The sequence below is a fragment of the Haliaeetus leucocephalus genome, unplaced genomic scaffold (assembly GCF_000737465.1).
Source record: "Haliaeetus leucocephalus isolate CR32 unplaced genomic scaffold, Haliaeetus_leucocephalus-4.0 Scaffold495, whole genome shotgun sequence".
In the NCBI taxonomy this organism is placed as follows: Eukaryota; Metazoa; Chordata; class Aves; order Accipitriformes; family Accipitridae; genus Haliaeetus; species Haliaeetus leucocephalus.
The window spans coordinates 139,703-166,645 of NW_010972931.1; the positions used below are offsets into that span (position 1 = coordinate 139,703).

The 26,943-nt window shown below is 38.6% G+C and overlaps 1 protein-coding gene across 1 annotated transcript in view; it reads left to right on the plus strand.

Moving 5' to 3' along the window:
* Positions 1 to 11,439: 11,439 nt before the first annotated feature.
* Positions 11,440 to 26,943, plus strand: part of MYO16 (myosin XVI) — a 305,367-nt gene continuing 289,863 nt past the window's right edge. Inside the window, exon 1 of the mRNA XM_010575622.1 lies at positions 11,440 to 11,703. Coding sequence (XP_010573924.1) covers positions 11,676 to 11,703 — 28 coding nt within the window. The 5' untranslated portion in view covers positions 11,440 to 11,675. The remainder of the gene's footprint in view (positions 11,704 to 26,943) is intronic.

A 26,943-nucleotide genomic window follows, 5' to 3' on the forward strand; every position in this document is an offset into this window, starting at 1 on the left:
TTGCCCCTCCTTACCCACCAAGGTTTTTCACGGTCGCTCAGTCTTGCTTTCTGCTATGTTCTGGCCTGCCATTGCCCTAGGAGGTGTCTGATAACGAGGAGGAGGATTGCTCCTACCTCTTACAGCAAGATTCCCATCAAACGCCATCATCAGGGACTGATAAGCTATCACCCGCCTGCAGTACACAGAGCAGGACCGTGAGCCTAGGGCCTGCAGATCTCTGCTTTACCTCCCTGCCTGCCCTTGCTGCGGCAGGACCTGGTGGGGGGGCTGAGCCAAGACCTGAGTGCTGCTGACCCCGGCTCTGCTCTCCCCAGGGCTGCTGCCCCAGCCTGTGAGTCGCAGGGAGGTGGCCAACTGGAGCTGGACTGATGGATGTGCTTGCGAGAGCCCTACAGCTGTCAGCCAGCCGCTCACCCTTCTCTCTGGTTTCTCTACCCTTGATATGTTTGGAGCAGCTGGTGGGGGCACAGACCAAACAGCTGCAGATTTGCCTTTCTTTTGCGTCATGACCCACTCAGGGTGTATTCCTCAGAGCAGGACTGGAAGGAGTACACCTCAAGAGCCCCCTCTCTCTTGCTTTCAATTCTCTGATGCTGTCATCCTCACAGCTGACAGTGTTCTTCTCCCACACCATTTCTTGGCATCCTGCTGAAAAAAAGGGACCGTCAAGTCTCTAGGATGTGATCTTGGGAAGAAGAGCCACAAGAGTACAACACAAACTGCCTCGAATCAGAGAGTAACTAAAACCCCCCAATGTTTATTGTTTAAACCCTGGACTTTAAAAAAGCTGCTTTTGGGGAGGAAAGCATTTCTTTGTCCGCTGTGTACCTCTGTGAATATAGGGAAGAATCAAGGGAAAGAAAAGGTTTGTAAGAGGGTGGCAGCTTCCAACCCTCTATCTTTGGCAGTGAGCTGTGCATTATTTGTTGCAGAAGAGTAGCTAGCAACTCTGCTTTTAATGGCTGAGATAATCCTAGTGCAACTTGCTGCCTTCATGTATCTTCTTTCAAGGAGAGCAATTTTTGAACTATTCACTCTGTTTTCCAATCATTGTCATTGTTTGCGACATCTCAGAGAGCATCTTGGTGAGCTGCAGGGCTCTCAGTTTACAGGTGGAGGATCGCCAGGGAGCCAGGGGCTGCCAGCTCATCTGAGAAATAATGTGAGATAGCTATCAGACAGCTATGGCTTGTAGCAGTATGTTCATTTATGCTGGCAACTAGATGCTCACTACAGAGTCCTTTTACCTCCTGTATTAAGATCATTATCCTTTTTACTAATGTAAAGTGCTCTGATGTTGGCTAACTACCATGAAATCACTTGTAGTTTGATAACTGTGAATAAAAATACTTATTTACAACATAGAAAATAGATTATAGTTTCAAATATTCATACAAAAGAAGGAAACAAAAAGAAAAACAACAGCAAAGCAAAAATTGCTATTAGTCTGTTGATAAAAAGTTGAAATCTGAAAAACCTCCTTCCTTCTATCCGGCTGACTTGCTGCAGAAGTTTTCCTGAGCTGCGTAGTCAAGGGCACTGTTTTTTTCTGCCTTATGTCTCAGATTGCATGCAACAGATTGCACCCTTCCTGGTGAGGAATGCCACCTTTTAGTGCCCATCTCTTTTTTTTTTTTTTTTTTTTTTTTTTTTTTTTTTTTTTTTTTTGAGGTCTGCAGGGGTCCCAGTCACATTTATACCTCTTCAGAGTATGTTAATATGTCACTTACCCAGGATGTAGGTCTTCAACCCTCCTGACATACCGCGTCCCTTTGGCACACGAGGAGCTGTGCACTCTACTCCATAGGTCTATTATCAGCAGCTTAACTCAGTGAGGAAAATCTTCTTTCCAGCCTTGTCACCCCCAGTCTCACTGTGAAAAGTCTGCACCTACTGCATTGTATTTTTCTATCACCTTTTAAACTGATGAACATGTTTCATGCCAACAATTAAGTGGGATTTTTGCACACAGCTCATTACCAGGTGTTGACTGAGACCTGGTACAAGGATGCTTAACAACCCTGAGATGAGAATACCTATAGGTTAACTGATCTCCTGAATTAGTCTTTGAAGGAACCTGTTTACTCACTTTTTGACCTGTGCCAACTTTGAGGTATTCTAACTGCGTTTATGCATTTTAGACTGAACCACAGAAAATCAGCTATAACTTGTCTTCTGTATTATGTATGATATCCTAATCAAAAGGAGAAAAATGTTAGAGGCGCATCAAAAAAAAATAATTCTTAATATCACAAAGCTTTGGACCTTTCCATATTATTATTGTTATGTCTGCATGCTAAGCCTTTATAGCTTTTTTTGTAAGTTTAAAGTCCATTTTTGAAATTTGCTTCTGATGATTAAATGCATCCCAATATGAAACTATCTTTAGCAAACACTCTAAATACATGTTCATTTCAGACACTATAATTAGGTTCAGCAAATGCCAACATTTTTTAGCAGATGTGATTATTTTTCTCCTTAAAATATAAGGAACTGAATTCAGTAAACCTATGTTAATGCAACATTTGATTTACATAGATGGAAGACCCAGAAGGACTGATAGTAAAAGGTGCTGAGCCCTATCCACTCTCAACTTCAGCCAAGGCCATAAGATCAGACCTAGAGCTGGTGAAAAAAATCCCACTAATTTCTCTAGTCAAATTAGAATTACCTACCGCTATGTTGTCCTTGAATTTGACAAAAATACGTTGGTAATGATAAGGAAAAGTGGATTTGAAATGACAAAGATATTGAGAAATGGATAAGTGCATAGTCTCTAGTTAACACCAAGTTCAACAGGAGCATTTGAAAGATGTTATGCAAATTATTCTTGGTGTGCTATGCTTAATTGTTAATTCTTTTTTTTTCCAAGATAGCTCAGTTATGTCATTTTCCAATAATCTTAGGTCATTCACTTTAAAGGGTTTAGCTTTTCTCCCTTTGAAGGCAATGACAGAATCCCTACTGATTTTGAGGTTATAATCTAAGAATTCTGAAAGAATAGTTTGTAGTCAGTGCCAACTTTCTCTTCTTCTAAGAATTTACAGCATTGAGTGGCAATCCTTGGAGATTCCAACATAATGTATTTTGGGTGAAGGGTGAAGGAAATAACTTCTCATGCAGTTTGCCCTGTGCCAGGATGGCAAGGTGCTGAATATTTCTTTCCTTTCTCAAGGAAAATCCTGCTGTAAATGAAAGCAAAAAAAGTCTTGTAAATTGGTTGGAATGATGTGATTTACCCCTCTGGATAATTCTTTTTTATAGACATGTTTTACCCCATTAGTTTGTGTGTTTCTTTTTTGTTACCTTCTCAGGTGTCCCTTGCTATTTGAAATAAGAGGTAATTACTACTGTATTTCCAAGAAAAGAATATTAGAATAGTAACTACTTTTCTAATACAGTGTTTGATTGAGAGAAGAAGTGTTCATTTGAGAGCAAAGAAATGAATCTTCTGTTTGTTATGAACAGCCAGCCATTCCAGTAAGAAAAGAAATGCATTATTCTGTAAGAATAGGTTTCAAATCACTGGGGAATGAAATATAACATGAAGTACATTATTATAAAATAGAAAAATTGGGATCCAGCTATCTGAATTTTCTCTAAATTTAGGTAGTGTGCTATTTATTGCTGCTTTAGTGGTATGTGCAGCGACTGTACAAAGCTGCCTTACTCTTTGCTTGTTCATGTGTAAATCAGCTGCTCACTGAGTTGAGGAATTTTGTCTTTATTTTTCATGTTTGTACAAAACACAGAAATCTGACCTGAATATTTCATTTATTTCTGTTTGGAGGAACTGATTATCAAGGTATCTTGTATTTATTGATTAATCCTCAGCGCTCTCCACACCGTTCTCAGTCTGCGTTTGGGGAATCCTCCTTTTTTCTGTTCTTACTCACTGGCACATCAGCTGTGACCTGTCCACTGCCCACATGGGAGAAGTTCTTTTCCACCGTCTTTTTGATTGCCTTTGTTTATGGCCTCACTGGCTGCCCTTAATTTGACCTCAGATAATTTTATTAAAATTACATTGTTCTACTGCTTTCTCGGTGCCTTTGATAGTTGTGCATGCCTCTATTTCCTAGCTTCTTTATATACCTCTCATTCCCCCTCTCCTTCCCCTAACAGCTGCCCAATTCTTGTTAGCTCCTCATTTATTCTCTGCTAATTTGAGAATGAGATGTAATTCTGTTATGTTCATGCTGAGTGCAGTGAATCAGGCATCTCTCTTGTTCACTGAGTTTATCTACTTGTCCATGTCATCTTCAAGCTATACCATGGTATCTTATATCATGTCAAAAGTTCTTATCATCATACCTTTTGACTTGATTATCGTTCTCATCAATTCAGACTCTCACCTGGTCTCTGTGATCAGAATGATGAATTCCTTAAGTGTTGACGCAGACAAAGAAAAAAGAGGAAATAAATAAATAAATAAATATGGCCATCAGAGACTGGAGAAGGCACAGAATCAGAGTGATTGCCCCAGCTGCATGTAGCTACACTGTGCACATCTGGCAGCACTGTCAATTTATTAAAAGTGACGTTTATTTTTCCACACCTTGCACCCCTTCCCTCCCTAAGTTCCATTTCTGCTCTGTGCTTCATTCATAAGAAAAAATTGGGAGCCAAGTATACATTAACAAGTTATGCTGAGTTACATGAAGAGTGGAGTGCAGAAATGCTCTGAAAAAGAAGCAATATTGTATTTAGCATGAGATAAAAAGGACAGTAGACAGATCAGAAAATAAAATAGGTCTTGGGTAGCCCTTTTTGCCTAATTTCAGTCTTTGCTTTTTGGATTGTCTTTTATATAATTTAATAATATGCTATTTTGATTACAGTGTTTATACTGAAACTAGTATGTGTATCATATTTGTCTGTACAATAAAAGCTGTCCAATATTTATCTTGCATCTACAGAACTCCCCTCAGTATCTTGTAATTTCAGTTAAAACTTAGATCTAAAATTTACTCTATTATTAGTCTATAGTACTTGCATATGGTGCAAGTATCTTGTTTTTTGGTTGGTTTTTTTGGGATGTCATGATTGGCTAATTTAAAATACTGTCACTTCATCGCCCCTTACAAATCTTCAACATAAATTACTTCTTTTTCTTTTTTCTTTGGAATACCTAGTATTAGACTTATCCCTGAGGTTACCAATTGCTACATCATCTGCTGTGCTGTCCTCCAGTCCCAGAAGAGTCTGATTCTGTCATTTCCTTCTTCAGCTTTTTCAGCTGTCCACATTACTATTTCCTAAATTAGGAACACTCTCTATCTTAACTTCTTCTGCAGTCCTTCCAAGTTTTCTCTACTTACACTTCAAGATTTACACTGTTGTAGTAACATTCGCCCTGATAAAGGATACACAAATTACTCTATTCTATTCTTGGCTTTATTTCCATCCTCTGGTGCGGTCATTATTTGTCTCCTGGTTTTAAAACTATCAAACCAATTAGAAGAGAAAAAAATAGGGATACAATGCAGTGAGTCATAGCATTTGCTAATTATCAGGAGGATAACAATACACTTTTTATGTTGAACTGAATTCTTACCTTTGTCTGTTTCTTCCCTGAATATTATAAACTTAAAAAAAAAAAAATCTATCTGATGATGTAGTAACTATTTACTACTGGACATTAATGGTTTTTTTTTCATTTTTTCTTGTATCTGGTGGTTGTGATGGCTGTCATGTTTTTCTGCTTATCATTTTAACACGTGTCTTGATAGTTTCTTTTTAGTCCCATAAGGGACTTTTCATGTCAAAAGTCTGCAGCTCCTCTCTGTAACATGATTACATCAAATCTAGTAAGAAATCTAATTTAAAAAAACATATACACAGATTGTAATGAAGAAATTAATTATTGAGTCGCTGCCAGTGCCAAAGATAACACTAACCATATATGAGACTATTGGGATTTCTTTCTTGTATTTGGCCTTGTTATTACTCTGTTCTGGGCTCTCCCACCACAAGTGGTAGCTTCATCTTGTTCAGTTAAGGAACTGCTAGAGGTCTACATACAGCCTAAAAATGGTCCTTTTGGGTGTGAGAGGAAGCAAGTAGTACTCTCAAATGGCACGTAACTTCTACTGGTAATTTTGTAAACTTCATCAGTATGGGGTAATAATGTCCTGTGATTTTAATCCACTGTTTCCAATCCATTAAAAAATAGTTACGGATTAGTCCACCCATATACATTCGGTTATAACAGTAAATGGAGAAGAAGAAAAAGGATTTTTTCACTTTTCTTGTTCTGTAAGGGTTTGATCCAGTGGTAGCAGAATGGGAGGAAAATCACCTACTTTCTGAAAAATCAAGGCGTTTCCAGTGAAATGGGAAAGCAGGAAAGTGTGCAAAGGTTGGAGGAAGAGAAGAGGAAAAGTCGTCTGGTTCTCTAGGGGTCAACCACACTCTGAGTGACTGAGCGATTAGATTGGGTTTGTCGCTGCTATCTATGGAGTTAACCTCGCATCCATCTTACAGGCCAGTTCATCTGAAAATTTATGCAGAAAAGCTGCTGTGTTTTGTTCTGCTGTGACGCATGTAGAGAAAATTAGTGTAGAGTCCTTCTTGCTAAGTATCTACGTCTGTGTTGTGGTTTAACTCCACAGACAGCTGAACACCGCACAGCCGTTCACTTGCTCTCCCCCAAGGTGGGATGAGGCAGAGAATTGGAAAAAAGGTAAACCTTGTGGGCTGAGACAAAGACAGTTTAATAGGACAGAAGAGGAAGGGAAAATAATGTTAATGATAAGAGAATATACAAAACAAGTGATGTGCAATGCCGTTGCTCACCACCCACTGACTGATGCCCACCCAGTCCCTGAGCAGCGGGCCACCACCCCGCAGCCAACTCTCCCCCCCCCTTTATTGTTCAGCATGACGTCATATGGTCTGGAATATCCCTTTGGTCACTTGGGGTCAGCTGTCCTGGCTGTGTCCCCTCCCAACTTCTTGTGCACCCCTAGCCTCCGCTGGCAGGGCAATATGAGAAGCTGAAAAGTCCTTGACTTAGTATAAACACTGTGTAGCAACCACTGAAAACATCAGTGTGTTATCAACATCATTCTCATCCTAAATCCAAACTACAGCACTATACCAGCTGCTAGGAAGAAAATTAACTCTATCCCAGCCAAAACCAGGACAAGCTGCTACGGCTCATCCCTAGTTTCCTGATGAGCATACAACTGCCAGATGTTGTCTGAAGAGTGGCTTGTTGGCAGCTGGATAGCATGGCCAAGGATTGATTGCTAAGCAGTATCACTTGTCAAAATGTATGAGCAATGTTAATGTTACTCTGCATTCTGTTTTTTTTTTTTTTGTCTGCAGTCTTAAACCCTTAAGTAATGCAATGAAATTGTAACATCTGAAGGAATATAGCAAGCTTTGTTGCACTGAATGAAAATGGCATAAATGGGGAGTATCTGTCATGTTTTTAAAACCAGTAGTTATGGTGTTTTTCTCATTATTCAAATTGCTTTCAGATAGTTCTGCATTTCTCTATCAAATCTTACAGTTCTATGTGAATTATAAAATACTAAGATGATAAAAATATTAGGTGTTCAGTTGTTTGTGACACCAGAAGACACTGGAAGAGTAAAAAAATAGTTACATGGCATGAATACAATACAGCATGTCAGTTCTTGGCAGTAAGAACTTATTTGAAGCAGCATTTTTGTTTGCTAGGTTATTGTAGGAAACATTTCATAGGTGCTTTTTCTAGGACAAGCTTTGAGCCTTGGAAATTGAGATGTGGAAGCAGTGTCTACTCTGAGATGATCCGTAAATGTGTGTTTATCTTAAGACAAATAGCTGTCCTGGTGATGGCTGGCCAGTTCCAAGATTCTATTTAAAAAATCTGTAATTTCATTGAATGCTGGATTTGTACATAGCATGAAAGTGGCTGTTTTCTTTCTATAGGGAGAGCTGGCAACAAATTTTTCCTGAAGGGCTAAATTTATCTTGTTTTCTGACCTTGATTATATTTTATCTCTATTTTTGGTGAGCTGGACAAAATCAAACACATTAAGTGTTTTATCACCAGGTTTAATACCAGCTCAGTCTTTGTCCTCCAGTCTAAGTACACTTGTGCCACTTTGTAGACTTAAACACTGGTGTAGTCTTCTGGAAACCAGTGGAGCTGTGAGTGAAAACATGACAATGTTCCCTAATGTTCAGACAAAGCAGTTTTACAATGCACTTAGAGCTTGTCCAGATGTACTTCCATAGTTTACATGGTTGGATTTTAAGTGTCATTCCTAGCTTTTGGTTTTTTTCTTCAGAATTCCTTTTTCATTGCTGGAGTTCAGTCAGGAGAAAATACCTAACATGACTAATATCCTCTTTCTTGTGAATAAGCAAATTGTACAATTTGCTTTGTAAAATCAGTGACAACAAAATATTCCCTCCTTTGGACTCATGTCAGAATCCTAAATCCTTCTTTTTGTTCTCACACCTGAAATCTTTGCTTATGATATGGACATCCACCACCACGAGTGTTGCAATTTCTTTTCTGTTTGTTTTTTCTTTACTTTCCAGCCTAGCAAAAGGTTGCAGTGGAAATCATGCATCTTACCAACAGGTGGACCAGATTTCTTCTGCTTCAGTGCTCCTATTCTGGCTTCCTGTTGCCTTACGGTTAGCTGCCACTTCTCAAGGTCCATCCCGTCTCTGCATTAGCATTTATCCCTTGTTCTCATTTCTTTTCATTCTCCATTTAATTCCCTTTACTCTGTCTAGTGTTTTAATTTCAATGTTTCTGTGGGACCTTTCCTCCATCTTAATTTTTGTGCTTTAATGCTGCCCTTCAACATGCATCAGAACTTTCTGCTGACAGCAATATACAATGCTGTCTTCTTTCCATTTAAACTTTCACTTCTTTTGCAAAGCCCACTGATGATAATTACCCATGTAATAAAAATAAATATTTTATATAATTAAAACATTTTAAAAAGCACATGTGACAGTCTAAAATGAAAGGCCTTTTGAGGTAGCTGTTTGCCAGGTGTCACCTCTTGAAAAGTTGGTGCCTTTCTTTCATTCACCAGCGGGTTGTCATTCATACTCGAGCACATAATCACACCTTTTTGGCGCGTGGACTCCCAGAGCAGGGGAGAGGCCACAGTGCCCTGCTGCAGGTGGGTACATGCCACTCCACAGACTTGCACAGTCCAAAGATCCGGCTAAAAGGCACAATCCCCAGCTACAGCGTAATGTTGCAGACCCTCCCTTCTGCAAGAGCCCCACGTGCTTCCCTGCTTACATGGGCTAGTGCACATTAGGAGAGAAGAAATTGGAGATGTGTTAGCCGTGTAGATAGCAGGACTCTGTTCCCAGTTGGTCTGAAGTAAGTATGTGTTCAAGAGTTTATCCTGTACCTTGACACTCTCTGTAAGGGACTATGGTTCTCTCCCGCTCCTTGCAGGATGGAGTATGCAGTCTAACCTGTCACATAAATGCTAAGTTCCACCATCCTAAATTTTCACTATGGCAATTCAATAGATAAACCACATATATTACAATCTGAAATGAGACAGATCCAAATACTTTTTCTGCCATATTTTTTTCAAGGCAAAATCAGAAATGTTTCTTCTTCCTTTTATCTCTGTCTTCAGAAAAGCATCTTTTGTCCGTTGCTCCCATTCACCAGTGTTTACTGATAGTCCTCCTGGTTTTAGCCAGCGTGGGTTGGTGGAAGCATGATGTTATTAGACACAGCAGTCTGTCGGCCTGACAGTACCACCAGAGATGAACCTGTCAGGAATGTCTCCGCCAAAAAGTATTGCTCAAAGGGCTTTTTGTCAGATTACTTGACACTTGCTTATGAAATATGACTAACATTGCCTCTTAAAACACTCTGTATGTTTATTTTATAATCCATATGGCCCAAACTGGCCTTGTGTTATATAGGTGTGAAAAAAAGTCTGGATAAATTTAATTACTTTGGACTTCTGAGCTTTACAGTAAAAAGTTTCCAAGGTAATGTAATTACTGTATTGTGTTTTATATAGTTTATCCCTATTTCCCCTGGTTATTTCTAAATATTTTTTTCTCTTTCTTTTGAAAAATGATGTTTTCAGGAAAAAAACCACCTAAATAATTAGTCCTGCAAAACTATTGCTGTGCATATTATACCTAAAACCAGATTTGAAATATGTGGCTGTTAGGAGCCGAGAGATTTCACCTAAGGGTTTTGCTAATGGATCACCAGAAGCCAGTGAATATATATCTTTCTGCTCTTGTGGCAACTTTGCAGAATAGTTAGTAGAATCTGAATTAGTAATCCTCAGACCCTTTTCTCTTTGTAGGCAATTTAACAATTTGTACCTGTTAAAAATGGTATGTATACAAAATAGTAGGTAAGAACCTTTCAGGTGAATAAAAGATTTAAATATGGCTGGGCTATGAGCTCCCTTTTACAAGAGCTCTCAGTGAATTGATGATTGTGGTAAGCATGACACATGGCAAGCAAATGTAAATCTTCACTGAGCACTGTTTTCTTTAATTATTTATTTTATAAAAATATTTTACTGTAGTTCTGCTGTAGGTTTCTCGAAGTAGTAACCAAATTCCTGGGTGACTGTTTTTGGAAAAGTAATGCAGGAATTGTGCTCAGAGGATGATGCAGCCTGGGTGTTTAAAATACAGTGCAGGTCTGCCTTTTGTGTGCCCTTAATCTGAAACCGGGTAATGCATCAGTATACATTGACTTGTTATTCCCTGGTCTGATAAATAATTGTATGGACTTGTTCTTAGTGGTGCATTTTCTTAGGCTTTTTGTTTTACAATCAGTGATTAAAATATCATTAGATAACATGCACATAATCACGATATAAACCATGCAGAGCTTGCAGTTTCTTTCTTCTGACATAAATATTCCATCTGTGAGAAAGATGCAGTGTAGTACAAAAAAATGACAGAACAAGAACATATCAAGGAATGTACACACAAGCATGTTTCTTAGCTCAATTTAAATGAACCCATGCATAAACCAGGAGAGTCTGAAGATGGCAGTGAGCTCTATCCCAGTTTTTACCTTACAACATACTGAAAAATGATCTGTGATCCTAAAAGGTGGTTATTTTTGGCAACCTATATCAATTTCCTATTCACACAGCAACTGGTGGCAACTAAAAATAATCCTGTTTTAGTACCAGCTAAGAATCTGGTCACATTTGGCACACGAATGCACAACATGCACAATAAAATTGAAGATCCCTTGTTCTGCTATTTCATTCGAGCCCACTCATCAAGCTTAGTTTGCTGCCATTTGAAAGCTATTGAAAAGCCATTAACTGGCAGGACTGTGAGAGCCGCAGTGCAGCAGCACACCTCAGTGCTGGAAGAATGTGGCTGCAAGTGCACACCAATTAAATCTTTCTATTCCTGGGGATGTGGGATTAGGAGCGGTGTCAATCAATTGTGCTACAATAGCACGTGCAGTAGTCATGGTTCAAGACGCACAGAGGTTTATCTTAACTCCAGCAGTCGGGTGAGGATGACTTGGAAGCCTCTGCAAGATCCTGGAACAGAACCTCCATTAAATAATGTATTCTGAGGTGTACTGGATACCTGAGGAAGGGTTCTAAATAATGCATTTTCTGGGCATGACAGTTGTAGCAGAAGAGAATGCTGAAGCCTGTAGCAAGACTACAGCCTGAGATGAAAGAATGTCTCATTACCATTTTATCAAATGCTGTAAGTAACAAAATGGTTATTTTGATTTTAAAACTGTCTTTTTCTTTTCTGAGGTGTGTCTTTTCAATGCATATGCAGAAAGTCAAAGGCAGATGCTGCATGATGTCAACGTGGTTGTCGGGGAGTTGTTACTTTGCATGTGAATATGCAGGCAGAGCACAGTGTTTCTTTTTCTCCTCCGTTCAGAGGCAACTTCATTGTCTGTGTGATAAAGCTCTTCATTCTGAAGTTCATACTGATCAGCTTTTAAAACTTTTGTTTACATTAATCACCCAAGAAAATAATTTCCAAAAGGAAGAAACATGTCATTCCTAGCATTATGTTAAAGACGCCTGTAAGGACAACCTTGGACATGGCTCTTACACTTTGCAAGGGTAATACAAATGAGAACAGCTTCATAATTATGAGCACATCTCATCATCTATTGTAGATCAAATGCTTGTATCCCTTCCTTATCAGAATATTTAGCTATTTGGTGTGACAGACAAAAAAAATTATAATGAACTTTTAACCTTGAATTAGGCAAGCTGCCTCCTTAAAGACTGAAATTAGGATCTATGCTAAATGTATTGATTCAATGCAGAGCAAATTCCTAGCAGCATTTTTGGGTTGTTTTTTTTTTTTTTTTGTCTGCCTTTCAAGGCTGCTTGTCTTCCTAGCTGCACATTTTTCAAGCTTTTTGGGTTTGCCCTTTAAAGCATCCAGGGTCTGAATGGAAGTTGCTGGTTTTACATCAGATAAATGAATTATTGTTTAGATATTTGTTTTGGAGACAGCCACTAGTAGTTTGTTAGCCATAGTTATTTTTTACTGCAGGACTTGGAAAACTTCAGACTTCTAGTGATTATGTCACTGTTTTCACATAATAAATAGCATATTGCTGTAAAAGGTTTTCTCTCCAGATGGTGGTCCTTGACGACTTAAGTGTACCAAGGACATTTCTGAAACTATTTTTAAAATACTGTGTTGCAGTTAAGAACTGAGTGATGTGGTTCTTTGATGTTTTAATATGAAATTAAGGTGCCTGGGAAGTATTTTAGTAATTCAAGGAAAAATGATTTATGAGGGTTTCCTCTTGTCTGGATTCAAGGGGACTTGTGTATGGAACTGCTTTTAATACTGGTGGGAGTTACAAGCCTAAATTCCCTGTTCATGCAGAGAAGCACAGATTAGGTTTACTGCATAGTTTTAAAGGTGCATTCTAAGAATAAATCTTTGAGCTTGTAATAAGATTTGATAAGTGCAAATGGGTAATTTGTGGCATAATAACAATCTTGAAGATGTTGGAAAAGTATTGTTCGATCTTTATTCACTTTGGAATTACTTTCTTAAAGCGAAACTGTAGCAAATATACACAGGCATGTGTGTGTTCAATAGCATATTAAATATGTAACTCTACAATGAAAATATAGGTTCCATAATTGGAAAGCGATGGGGATGACCGTGAGGAAAAGGAAGCGAATGATGACTGCTTGGGGTGTTCATTGCGTTGGTTAGAGGGCAGGGATGGAGGACTTAAACACAGCAGAGGGATGTACAGCATTAGTTTTGGCAATATTATTTGTTTCCTCTTTTCCAGATTTGGAATTTTGTAATTAGTGATTTCTTACAAAATCAGGGTATTTTACCACATAGCACTTTTCCTTCCAAATAGTGTGCCTCAGAAGACAATGGGTGCTGCCTAGAGCCTGCCAGAAGGGCTTTTTACTGCCTGTGCTTCTCCATACAGAATTGGCAAAAGCGCTTCCATCTCCGCCTGTAATCAGTGAAGGAGAAACACTTCCTCTCTGATCCTTCCCTGAGTGTTACCATTTGACTTAACATGCCAATAGTGTTGCTAATGTTTGTGTTTGGCAGACAGCTGGGATCAGATATGGGCCAAGGCTGCCTGCAGGGTGGCAGTGCCAGCGATGTTCTGAGATCTGCTGAGAGCAGCTGAACCTCACAGGGGTTGGGATGTGACTCTTCACACCCTGCTTTGTTTTTAAACCATTTCACCGATGATTTCTGTATCAGAAGGAAAAGACATTGAACCAGAGGAAGTGTGTTTGCAGAGCATTCTTTCTTGGTCTACTTCGGGAGAGGAGGAGTATCTAAAAGATATTTATTAATGGCACTTTAAAACTAGTATTTTATGAACTGTAGTGCTATGTGCCTGACATCTGCATGTGTTTGCACTTTGTTTTTTCAATATCTGCAGAGATTAAGTGTGGAGATCTGAGCTGAGAAGGGCTATAGCTATTCCCCTATGGTGTTAGTACAATTTTACTAATATTCTTTCATTTTTTCAGTGCACTGCTCTCACTAGTAGGCTGTGAAAATGAGATATACTTTGCCATCTTATTATAGGATCTTTCAGGTTGGAAAGATCCAACCTTGGGAGGTCTCCAGTCCACCCTCCTGCTCTAAGCAGGGGCAGCTGTGTGGTCAGACCAGATTGTTTGGGGCCATGCCCAGTGAGGTCTTTCATCCCAGTAACACTCTGGAATAAGGCCTGCTGCAGCCATCATGTTGTCTTCAGCTGGCACCTGCAGCATTTAAAACACAAGCTGTATGTGCGTCTGCCTGCTTGAGCAGCTCGTGTTGTCACTGCTAGTGCCCATCTCCTTTTTGCAGCCAAGCATCGTTGCTTCCGAGAGCTGTCCCTGTCTGTGCTAGCAGCTTCTCCTTGGCAATCAGCTAGCGTGAGCTATTTAGAAGAGAGAATGGTGGTAGGTAGGAGAGTACCACATGTTACCTGCCAGCTGCTGGGTACCATTTTATCTCGATGATTTGTGTGACAGACTGTACAAGTGAATGTAATTTTGCAAATTAGGCAGCACCTTGCTGCTATCTTCTCTCCCTTGTATGTCTAGTTATGACATATATTTCATCATTTACATGTTATGGCTGTGGTTTTCCACCTGTGCTCTGGACTTCCTCTGGGGGACCTGCAAAAGTAACTGAGAAAAACAGTACTTTAGTCAGAAGGCTTAAATTCATTACTCGAGAGTCTGATTTCCGCTGCAAATGCTATAGAGGTGCATAAATGCAAACAGAATTAAAACCTTGCTAAGGAGTTATAGTCACACCAGCTGAAAGTTTGAGCCAAGTGAATTTATCCAAATATTAGGATCATCAAATCTGAACATCAGACTCTACTTTCATTCTTTCCGGATTATCTCTGTTTCCGATTCCTTTATCTTCTTTGTATGAATTATGAAACACTGAATTGTGCTTTGTTAGGGACCAATGCTTACAGAGATCTGGGATGGAAATACTAATTAGATGTTTATTGGTGAATTTAATTCAGGATTTGAAACAAGATATAAAAGAAATACAACCATTCTCTCCAACATCTAGCCCTTATTACCTTCAGCATCTGAATATGTGGCAAGAATTGCCCGTGAAGAAAATTAATTAAAGTAGAAGATGCACTGAAAGATTTGGCCTTTAAATTTTGCTATAGCCTCTTCAGATACCTTGTAGCCTGTACCTTTATTCCTTCTTTTTGCTGCCTCCTAATCACAGTATTTAAAAAACCCATATACTTTTGGGGTCTTTCCTTACATTAAAAAAAATTTAGTCTTGACTTTTGTCTGTAGTGCCAGGGACCTTAATCGTATACTTTGTCTTGAAAGGCCGAAGCCAGCAGTAATGTACTCACAAATGTCACCTTCAGTATTTTTCACACCAATTCACAGAGTATTTGATAACAAAATTACTGTTATATTTATGAATGAAAGAAGAGCAAATTCTGTGGATCATTGTTATGATTTCCATTTTATTTAATTTTACCCCACTTTTCCATAGCTTGCCATTTCAATGTATTTTCTGTTTCAGTAAAATTATTAACCGGTAGAAATCTCGACATAGTTGGATGAGCACTTCACCTGTGGTGGTGTCTGTCCCTTTTCACCAGGGTTATGGGACAGACTGCATTTGCACATTCCAGGGTTCTTCGGAGGAAAGAGGCATATCATCCCAAACTCTCGTTTAGCACTTTAAATTCAGTCTGTGTGCTTTTCCCAAGGGATTCAGCCATCTCGCATCACCCAGAGTCTTCTGAGGCTCCAGAGATGTGCCACAGCGATAACTCTACCTGAACCATATGCAGCTTGGAAAGGGGTGGGGGAAGATGTGATACGATACATGAGTTTTAGTTTACAGATGATGGGGACTTGAACTTGATTATCCCATGGATGAAGAAGCAATACTGTGGGTGAAACATGTGATACCTTCGTGTCAGCTTTCTTACTGTGAGACAGCCTGTGAAAATTTCATCTGTTTCAATAGAGTGAGTTGCTGTAGCTTAGACTGAGTAAGAAGAGAAGAGGAGCCTGAAGAGAAAAATTGGAGACCCCTAGTTGGTCTGCGACACAGGAACCCTTTGCCTCTATGGCGGTGTGAGCAAAGTCTTCAAAGTGTCTTCTCCTTCCCATGAACAGGATTTCTTCTATTCCAGGGTTGGGCAGGAGGTGGTATTCATTTAGTTATTCCATTTTATGGTGTCCCAGAGAATTCTCGTGTCCTCTTGGACATGTCCTCTGCCACTGATGAGGAGTCCAAGGCACAAAAAAGTAAAAAATTATGCAGGTGGTAGGAAGGAGAGCTGTAAATAGAAGCAGGACATCTGTACCAGTCCTTATTCAACAGCCATCCCTTTAGTTTAGGTTGATATTTCATGATGGTGTCAGCTAACTCTTGTGTCATGGTTTATTTCTGCAATAAGAGAGCTAAGTACAACATGGCTGCAGGGGAAACCTCCTTTTCCTTGTACACGCTTATGATATTGTGACCTATGGCATAAGGTTAAGATTATTACTGAAATGAGATGTCTAGCATAACTGAGAGACGCTGCCTACTGAAAATGAAGCTGGGAGGAAGAGGCAGGAGTCGTCTTCTCCTGGAGTCCAGAAAAAGCGAGAGGAGGAGCTATGTGTGATGAGCCACTGCTTGGGAGTTTTTAGATCCCGTGAGGATGCATAAAGCAATTCGGGGAAGGAAAAAAGAGATTTTGATGAAAGGTATTTGTTTGAGAAGCTTACACTGTAAAATCCAGAAAAGGAATGCTAATATAATACACAATATTTCTTATTCCATTTATACAGACTGAATCTGAGTCTGATGTATCAATGATATAGAATGCAGATTTTTTAAAAAAATGTTTAGTCAGTATGATACTTCAGATGTCCTGAAGGATATCTGAAAAATTAGGTAAAACTGCTTTTTAATTCTTCAGCCAAGAACAAATGGTTTTTATCTTACAAACCTCGATACAAGTAGAGCCACAGCGAGAACATTTTTACTTCTGTTAAACTCTTTGTGTCTCTGCCTCTCTCACTGTAATCACAGGATAGGTGCAAGCCAACAAGAAAAAAAGGAAATTATTTACAACTTATGAACACTAGTAGTTCTGTACCAGCTTATGATACTAGATTGTTTTATTTATTTTTATTCTGCAGTTCCTGGGTTCATGTGACAATGACAGAAACTCGATGTTATTTTTTTAATTTGAACTAATTTTCCACCTTGCCTAAATATCAGGAAGTGAGAAATCATGACACTGGATGCCAGGGAAGATGTAAAAAGAACCTTTAATTTAATATCTGTATTTAGACATAGGAGGTGATATTTGGAAAAACATATTTTGGGCTGGCAGTAGCCCAATTATCTTTGCACTTTTGTAATACTGGTCATCCAATAATTTGCCAAGTGTGTGTGCAAGTAAATAAAACTTTCCTAACAGTAACAATTGACAGCAACTTTCCTAACAATAACAATTGCTTAGAATAGCATTTGAAAATTATACTAAGATGAAGATATATATTAAATTGGTATTTGGAAAAATACATTTTGAAATAAGAGCAAGAGGAGCAATATTAACTTGGAAAATTGAAGGCTACAAGATTTCCAACTTTGTATTCAACTAAAAATAGGATCTATTTGTAATATTTTTGATGGAAATTACAGTCATCTGAAAAATAATTTTTATGTCATCATTTTGTTTCCCACTGTAAAAAATCTGTCATGAGAGAGAAGCGTTAGCATTTTCTGTGGAAAACTTTACTGTGAACTTGTAAGGAAATGATAAAGAAATCTCTTATACTTTTGGTATTTGGAGTGCTTTTTTCTTCTAATATAGTGATTCTGCTGACAGCAAAGAAATCTAGCCACCCTGAAAATAAGATGAGAGAAGATTGTAAAGGTCAAAGTATCATATTTTCTCACCATATTGGCACAGCATGCATGAAGCTTCAGAATTCTGATATTACATTTTTTAGAAGATAGCTGCAAGAACAGAGAACAGCAAAAAAACCCCAAACCTCTCTGTTTCCACATGTGAAACTGTAGTGATATAGGCACTTTTCCTCACAAAATTTCTGAAAATTTTGAGGCTAAGAAACATATTTTCACTCCTGAAGTTAGTTCTTGCTCCAAATAATCACGATACCTTTTCTTTCTCAATTCAGACAAATTAATATACTGCATCATGGTAAATTTTGCACAGTTGGTAAGCTGTAAAACAAAAGAGAAAATATTTGTAGATAATGAAATTAACACCTTCATCAAAACTGCCACAGTATAAACATGGTTATTTTAGAGCAAGTAAAATTTTAAGTTGACATAATTCTAATTTGTTTTTAAGCAAATGGAAATCAATTAAGTCAACAGAAGTTTAGTTTGATCTGGAACAGAGTTGTCCTAATGCAAATTTTTTAATATATCATAAAGGAGCACTGCCAATTTAAAAAAAATAATGTTTTAATTGTTTATTAAAAGGTGTATTTGGCATTTGTTTGCTTTCAAGCAACTGCCTTCAGTGCAAACAACAGCAAAATAAGACGTGCTGAAAGAAATCTTCAAATTCTAGTATCTTGACTACTGGACATACCCTCAGGTAACAGATGACATGAATGAGTCTGTTGTAACCTGCAGAAACACAAATGCAAGTAGTATCTCCAAATCTGTTTTCCTTGCCAGTGCTATTCTTGTACACTGAAAGACAGCTGTCCCTGACGAGTTCCCCCCATCTGTAAGGTGATTCTGTGAGCCGGGATGTAGTCCATTTTAATCTCTTTTTAGCCATTAAGAATGGGAACTGGCAAGGAGTGTGGACAGGAGAGCACAGTGCAGCAGTGGAAGAGCATTTGGTCGTTTATTACTAGGTTTTTACCCAGTGTGCTTTACTCTCTTTTACTTCATAGTTGATTTTAAAACAGAAAATGTTATTCTTGGGAAGAAGGAAGACGTGGAGTCTGATATCTTTGGCTGTAAATCCTATTATGAATGTCTTTCTATGCAGTACGACTTTTCAGAAGAGATCGAAGTGACATTCAGACCATGTAGACAGGCAATAGATCTGGGCCATACCACCTCAGGCTGGTGGAGTCCTGCTGTGGTCCCATGTGGCGCAAATCCTGTTATGAAGTATGACATAAAAAATATATATGGGACCTTGTAAAGACATCTACAGAAAATGGAGCAATTTATTAAGGTCATATTTTGAAAGCTAATCTATGGCTTTCAAATATGATCCTTTTACTGTATAAGGAATCAGAGCTTTCTCCTGTAGAAGTTTTGTAAATGTTGACATCTAAGCTGAGGTGGAAGGAGGAGGAAGGAGGGAGGCAGGCATGGAGAAATTTCCCCTTTTTTCAGCCTTTGTGGAAAGAGTAGTATTGTTGTCTTTAGGTAGCTTATTGCAGGAGGCTCTAAGAAAATAGGTGAAACCAATGTATCCCTTACTGAGCACTCAGTTTATGTGAAACAGGAGAAATTTTATATTCCAATTGCAGGTGAAATGAATACCTTGCTTTTCAGGTGCTTTGCTTTGGACACAATTATTTCATTTTGTTAGCTGCAGTACTAATAATGTTAGTTACAGAAATGGCATGTGTAAATCATATAGAGAGTTGTGAAAAGTAAAGCTCTTAAGGCAGTCTGAATGACATATTTAATTCCTCCTAATCACCCATGAATATATAGATTTATTGTGTCTCTGAGAGACACTTTTTCTGTCTTGTGAGCAGTAATGTTGGAGCTGCAGTAATAATTTCTCTTTGATTTCTACTTCAGTTTCTTCAATAGCTTTGAAGCACTTTTTGTGTCTGTCTAGTTAATTCCTTGGTGAAGGAACTTGAAGTTTCATGTAGACTTGGTGTCCATCCATTGACGCTATGCTTTTTTTTCAGTTTGTCAGATGAGATGAAGCTGTTCAGTTTCTTCTTCTTCTTCCTCTTCATTTTCTTCTTCTTCCTCTTCATTTTCTTCTTCTTCCTCTTCTTTTTCTTCTTCTTCAGACAAATAATCAACCGGATTTCCCCATTTTAACTTAACCCAGAAGTGATACTGCTACGCATGTTCACAAACAAGTGTGATAGTGATTCTCTGCGCTTCTACTTCTTATGTTTTATGTGCCCATATAGCTGTGCTATAGTATTACATGACCATGAGTATAATGCTAGATGGTAGATGTGGAAGGTGCTTGGCTGCTGGCTGGGGTTAAACCACCCCAACTCTGTTGTCACAACAGCTGCTCAGCCTGCTTTCATTTTCAGTTATCCATGAAGATCCAGCTCAGACTAGCAACCATCCTTGCTATTCTGGCCATAGCCCAGGCTTACCTGGGACATACCCAATAACTATCCCCCCAGCGCAAGGGAGAGAAGTCTTTTAGATACCAATGGTGTAGCTCTACATACCAGAAATTCCCCCCTGGTTGCTTCTCCACTTTACTGGAGGGTTGTCTTTACAGAACTTTGCAGAGCCATCTTGAGGTGCCAGAGCTGAGTGAGTGAGCTGCCTTGAGTGCCAGAAGTATTGGACTGCTGTGCCCACATTGGTGCTTTTGCGTGGCTATCCACCCAGTGTACCAAACAAGGAATCTTGTGGTCCTACCTGTTAATCTCATCCACATGTGTTATTTTTATCTTGGTACTCTGCCTAAATTTACACTCTACTAAATTCATTTTATTGTTCAAAATTCCCTTCCTTTTTATGCTATATAACCTTTCTTTTTCCATTTCACCCTTCAAATTTCTGTTAACTTGCCTTTTCTTAGTCACTGCTTAGCTAAGCTATGCAAATTTAATTCTTTTCATCTTTCCTCATAAATCAGTCCCTCAGGCCCCAGAACCATTTGTGGTAGTTTCTTTTGAACTGCTCCAGTTTGACTGTCTAGAATTGAATGCAGTATTCCAGATAAGTTGCCTTTCTGCAGAAAGGAGGACGGCCTGTTTCCAATCCTTTTGCTATTTGAAAACTGAGATGGCAGTCCCTTGATGTACACTGAACAGTGACCAAAGGCCTACATATTAGCTCTGCTGCAGAATTTTTGTTAGCTCCACTGTACTGTAAACTAGTTTTCCATCTGCTTTTACTTCACAGTAATCTCTGTAAATTATTAGATTGCATGTAGAACCACAGTCCACTTGGCACAGATTTCCTTTCCTGTGTGCTTGCCAGTCCTTCTGGTTAGGTCCATGAACCACTGTTTCCCTTTTGGCTTTTGACTATCTGTGATGTATGGTACTGAATATCCTCTTTGTCTTGATCCATATATACCTTTTTCTTTCCTTTTTTTTTTTTTTAACTAAATTTACTGCATGCATGCTTTTGCAAATTTTGATTTATGTGTTTTTCTCCTGTGTTTGCTGTAATTCTCATATGCTGTATGCCTCTTGATCCTTGGCATATTTGCAACCCTAAATAGTGGTATCTGAGAATGTCTGTGAAGAAAGAACTGCCCCAGGTTTTGAAACAATCTGATTTTTTTGTTTCTTTGTTCAGACATTAATTTATGGTAAAACAGTTGGTGGTTTCTGCTGCTGTTCAACTTTCTCAGTACCTTTGAGGCGTAGCAGCTGTGATTTTTGGCTTCCTCTCACTGTGCACCTACGTGTTAATTCACCCTTCAAAGTTGCAGATTTACAAGTACTGGCAACAGTCTTAGTGTTTTTCATTGCTTATTGTGATCTGAGTGTCCTTGGTCTGCGTAACAAGCCCTTTATATTATACTGTGACGGCAGGAAGAATTTTCTAGTGCATCTATTCCCACATGCATGTCCTCCCCTCCCCTCTGTCCTATATCTGAAAGTGTGGACTAGAGATGAATGTATTATTACATCTCCATTTACTGCACTGTAAGGAAATAACTCTTATCTTCACAGCTTAGTTGCAGCTTTGTAAGTTTTGCATTGCAGCCAAATAAAGACAGCCAGGTCTGTGCAAGGACTGAAAGGAGGTATTTTTTCTAGAGGACTTCTCATCTCTTTCTTCTTATCTTTTTTATTGTCATTTGGCAAACCTGGATCTTCGTTGCTCTTGTTGTCCCTTCTGATTTGGAGCTTCTTGAGTTTTACTTGCTGTTGGTGTGATTTATAGCAGTTTAGATTATTAAAATATGACCAAACACGTTGATGTTATTTTCTCAAAGGCTTGGTGAGTTACAAGCCTTATTAAGTGCTTTATATTAATCTAACAAATATACATTGCTTGCTTCTGGAAATCCCAAATAATGAGTGACATAAATTCATAGATCCAAAAGTGAACAAAAGATTATAAGGGGTAGCTCAAACAGCCAATTTAGTTTTTCTTCTAACTTGTCTATATATAGATATAGCTTAAAAATGTACTAGTGCAGTCAGTTTGAATCATATGACTGTAGATTTTTGATTACTTTAAACTCTCTTCAGATCCTGACACAGGCACTTACAAAATTTCTTTAAAAAAATTTTAAATTAGCTGCTTTAGGAATAATATTGTTAATCACTGGGAAACATATAAGCATATTTTGCTTTGATTTTCCTAAGGAAACAAAAGTCTGTGTGATTATGTTACTCGTGTGTGTGCATGTGCATCTTTCAGTTTTGCTTCCCATCATAATTTCCAAACCTGTTACCCAGTTTCAAGCAAATGTTTCAAAACCAGGTTAATCATGACACAGTTTATTCAAACAAGTGAGCAGTGTTTGGTACTACATTGCCTGGGAATGTCGTACAACTATTTCATTATGGTTAGAAATTATAACATTGCTTTTCTACTACATGGGTATCAGGGTTAGCTTACTAAGCATTGAATCTCTTGTCACAGAAGATACCAAGTAGTCTCAAGTATGTTGCAAGGAAATTTAAGCCTACTGCAAGTAAGTTCCTTCTTCCTTGGGTGAAATGCATTGCCATGCAGAATTGCCCTCTGCACCACTTACCTTGCTGCAAGGAGAATGGAAGTTAAGGTGGCTAGACAGCATTTGTAGGAAAAGATTCAAAGGGTCTGTCTACACTGCGTAAAAAAGAGGGTAAGGTGTTGGACCTCTGGTGGTCTACAGGATTGTTATTTAGCTTGTTGGCTCAGTTTTGAACAGTTCCAACTAGCCCTTTCTATGGCAAAGGCTATGGGCTAGAGAGCTCTCCCAATAGACAGGATGGATGAAACTCCTCCAAATTATGCGCTCTGTGCCCTGTCCAATCTTTCATCTATTTCAAAAGGCTTTGTAGCCTCAAATACTGTTCCCTGCCTACAAATGTTCTTCTACTACTTACTAGAACATTTACAGACACCTTTGGTTTTATGTTGTAAAATTTCTTTCTGCTATGTTGCAGTGCAGTCTCCACTTTAGACACTGTGAAATTTAGAAGCTGCAAAAAAGATAATTATGTCTTACAGCACAACAGCAGAGCATGATAATCACAGGAGAATCAGGACCACGTGCTATGCAATTTAGATATGTTTCATTTATTCTGCATGAACCTTCACCATGTGAACATGAGCCAGTACATAACACTTCACTGGCAAGCCAGATTGCTTCCTGCCCTTCTTTTATGTACTAGAATAAAGGTATCCAAAATCAACTTTTTTTCCCTTTTTTTTTTTTTATGGATCCCAAGTTTCATGGACCAATTGCTAAGAAGCCTACCTTGAAGTCCAGAAGAGCAGTAGGTAGTGTTTCAGCCTATTGTCTGGACAGTCATTATTTGGAGATGCTACAATACAGCCCTGAATCCAGCTTGAGGACAGACTTCCATCTCCTAAAAGCTCAATTATCTGGAATATTATATGAGAAGAAATGAATGGGTTAATGTGTTTTACTCATCTTTGAGAGCATGCAGTCTTTTCAGTTGGAAAATCCAGTGCTCCAGAGCAGTAAATGGTGTTTTAGTTTGTTTTACAAAAGGTTCTGATGTTTGCAGGAGAACTTGAGTACTTGAGGCATGCTGTGGTTTGTCGGAATCCAGACTGCATCTTTGTCTCATCCTCCAAGGGAGTATGGAAGGATGACAGCAGTAGGGATGATATGCAGATAGCAACTTTACCAAAAGAAACAGTATGAGCTCCAGCAGATCGTGTCTGTTCATTTTGCTTGCATTCACGTAGTTTCTGGATCTGATCCACAGATGAGGACTACTGCTCTGGGATATACACAGTTCCTTTCAGACCATTCAGACCTGTGAGTTCCCTGCACTTCAAGACAGGCACAAGAAATTAATAATGATATTTTTTTTCTAAAAAATGGGAAGAAGCCCTTACATATATATTTGAAACCTGTGTTTTATTACACTGAAGGCCAGTGCATGGGCGGGCAGTTTGGCTTTGTTCATTGAATAGGCTGGCACATAGTTAATGACTTACATAGAACAAAAAATATCTATATGTTACAGACTGCTACATGACATAAATCACAAATGACAATGCAGAGCCCTCTGTTATATTTGATTCATTATTATTCAGGCTGTCTTCTATCACTATGAAGGCAAGATCCCAAACTGGTTGATTCTTTGATTTAAATACAATAAATTTTTAGAGAATGCTGCTGTAACTTCACTGAATTGCTGATAGATAGATAGATAATAGAGTCTATTAGAAAGCCTGTAGAGTTGATTAATAGTGTCTGATAAGTAACTTTTCTTTGGTATCAAGCTGGAAATTGATTGCAGTTCCTGCTTACCAGTCTAGTCACATTGAAAGGCTCTTGAAGAGCAGCATACAGTAGTAAGGTTTTATAAGAGGATGGTTGCTTGAATGCTCTCAGGATTGCTCTTCAGCAAAGACAGAGTTGGCTGTTAAGCAGAAAATGAGGAAGCTTTGTATATCGTGTCATTTAAGAGCCCTAACTTTGTAATTATACCCAAAAGAAGCTCTGTGGAGCCAAGAACAGGAGAAGCACGTCAGCTCCTTTACTGCAATGTAATTTATTCTCAGAAGACTTGGCATTAATTGAATTCTTTACATTTTTTACAAGGTAAATAGTTTACATTTATACCGCTCCCTCATGATTATCTGCTTGTGGGGTGGGGAAGGGAACCAAAGAAAAAGAAAAGGAATAAGCCCATCGCTACAGTGAGCAGAGCACTGCTGACCTGATGAAAACGCTTTAGCCGTTAAAATCAGGCTAAGTGGTTATGAGCACCGCGCTTCAGTTACAGCTTAATAAACGTAATGGAGAGCCTGTTCAAATGGTAAGTAATTTTCCCTGTGCCAAACAAAGGACTTTCAAATCCAAGTATTTTGATACCAACCTCAACATTGCAATTTGAGATGGATTTAAACTGATCTAGCCCTTTCTGTGGATAAGAAGTGTTTCTTTTTGAAACTGTAGGATCAGTAGATGATACATAATAATTTTTGATTTCTGAAGAGGGCACCTCTAAAAAATGCATTGATCTGTGATCCAGACACCGTAACTTCATTTAGGCTATTGTATTTGTATCGCTGATTTCATATGGAATTCAGTTCAGCTGCATAAATACTAATAAATAATTATTTCTAATTTAATACAGTAAATTTATATAATATGTATTGTTCGTAGCACAAAATCATCATATGTAGTAAAGTCATTATGATAACGGCAAAGTGCATTACTGAAAGGGTCAGTGCTCTAGTTTCTGGTCTGATTTCTGTTATCAAACATGGGGTGTAAATTAATGCAGCTTTTTGAACTGCATGAAGCTGCACTGATTTACACCATCTATGTATCTGGGTCTGTAAGTTCCAAAGAACTTGCTGCTCACTGCATGCTTTTCCCACATATATTTGTTAGTACTGTCAATATGTTTAGCTAGCCAGTTTTAAATGTGTTTTGTTTGTAGTGCCTGTGTGAACATGTGTATAAGCATTCGGCTTCACATTCTGGAAATGCCTCCTGACATGTGATCCAGATTAGATAGGAGCGTAATCACCCCCAGGCAATGTGAATTACCATCTGAGGTGCATTTTTTTTAGGATGACTAGACTCCCAATTTAAATGCCAGAGCAAGTGACTAAGTGAAGTAACATAAAGCTGTAAGAAATGGAAATATAAAAGAAAGCTGTATCAATACGGTTTCTGAAAAGAGGTACGGCAAAAATGTTCCTGCATGCCGTAAAGTTACTCAAATCACCTACAGCAGATGGAAGAAAATGCCTGCAGCAATCACATTCTTCCTCTCTGTTTATGTCACATCACCCTTCCCAAGCTCTTCATGTTGTTCAGGAGCTGGTGCTTGTATTGCCACAGCGTTTTCCTTCTCTCCCCTCACAGTGAGAACTGGTGACAATTCAAAGCAAGCAGTTCCTCTTTGCTCAGAAATCTCTTGTCTGTACAGGCAGGATCAAGATTCTAATTTGTGGTGTAACGCAATTGGCACTCTGTCCAATTGTGAGTAAATTGCTACGATTTTATGAACAGATTGTTTTGTAGCAATGATTCTTCTCTTTCTAGTGGTTCAGGATGGACCCAGTCCGTGAAGCAGTTCTACACTAGCAAGCATCCTTGAAACATTTTTTTTCCCTGTTAGTTACAGTGGTAGTGACTTCCTTTGTCCTGTGCTAGTTAATAACCAATGTGATATAATAAAAGGATCACTGGTTTTGATATTTCAGTGTTTCATAAAGGTTTTTATATTGTATGCTTATATAGAAGGTACAGACCTTAAAACCAGATATTAGTGACAATCATGTTTATTCTAGTTGTTTGGGTCCAGGGCATCTCATTAAATAAAAAATACCCTGGTAAGCTTTTGCAGTGTTTTGATGCAGACACTGCTAATGAGTTATCCAGTGCAATATATCATGACAGGCACAGTGACCTTATCGAATCGCTGTACATAACTGTAATTCGTCGTACACTGAGGCAAGAACCACATGAAATAATCTTCAAATATGATATCTTATGTAATGAGATATAAATTCTTACGCAAATTGAATCAGAAGGCAGCCTTTCTCCCTACCCACCAGCCTTTCCTCACGTTACCACGCTGCCTCCTGACTAGCATACTCAGAACC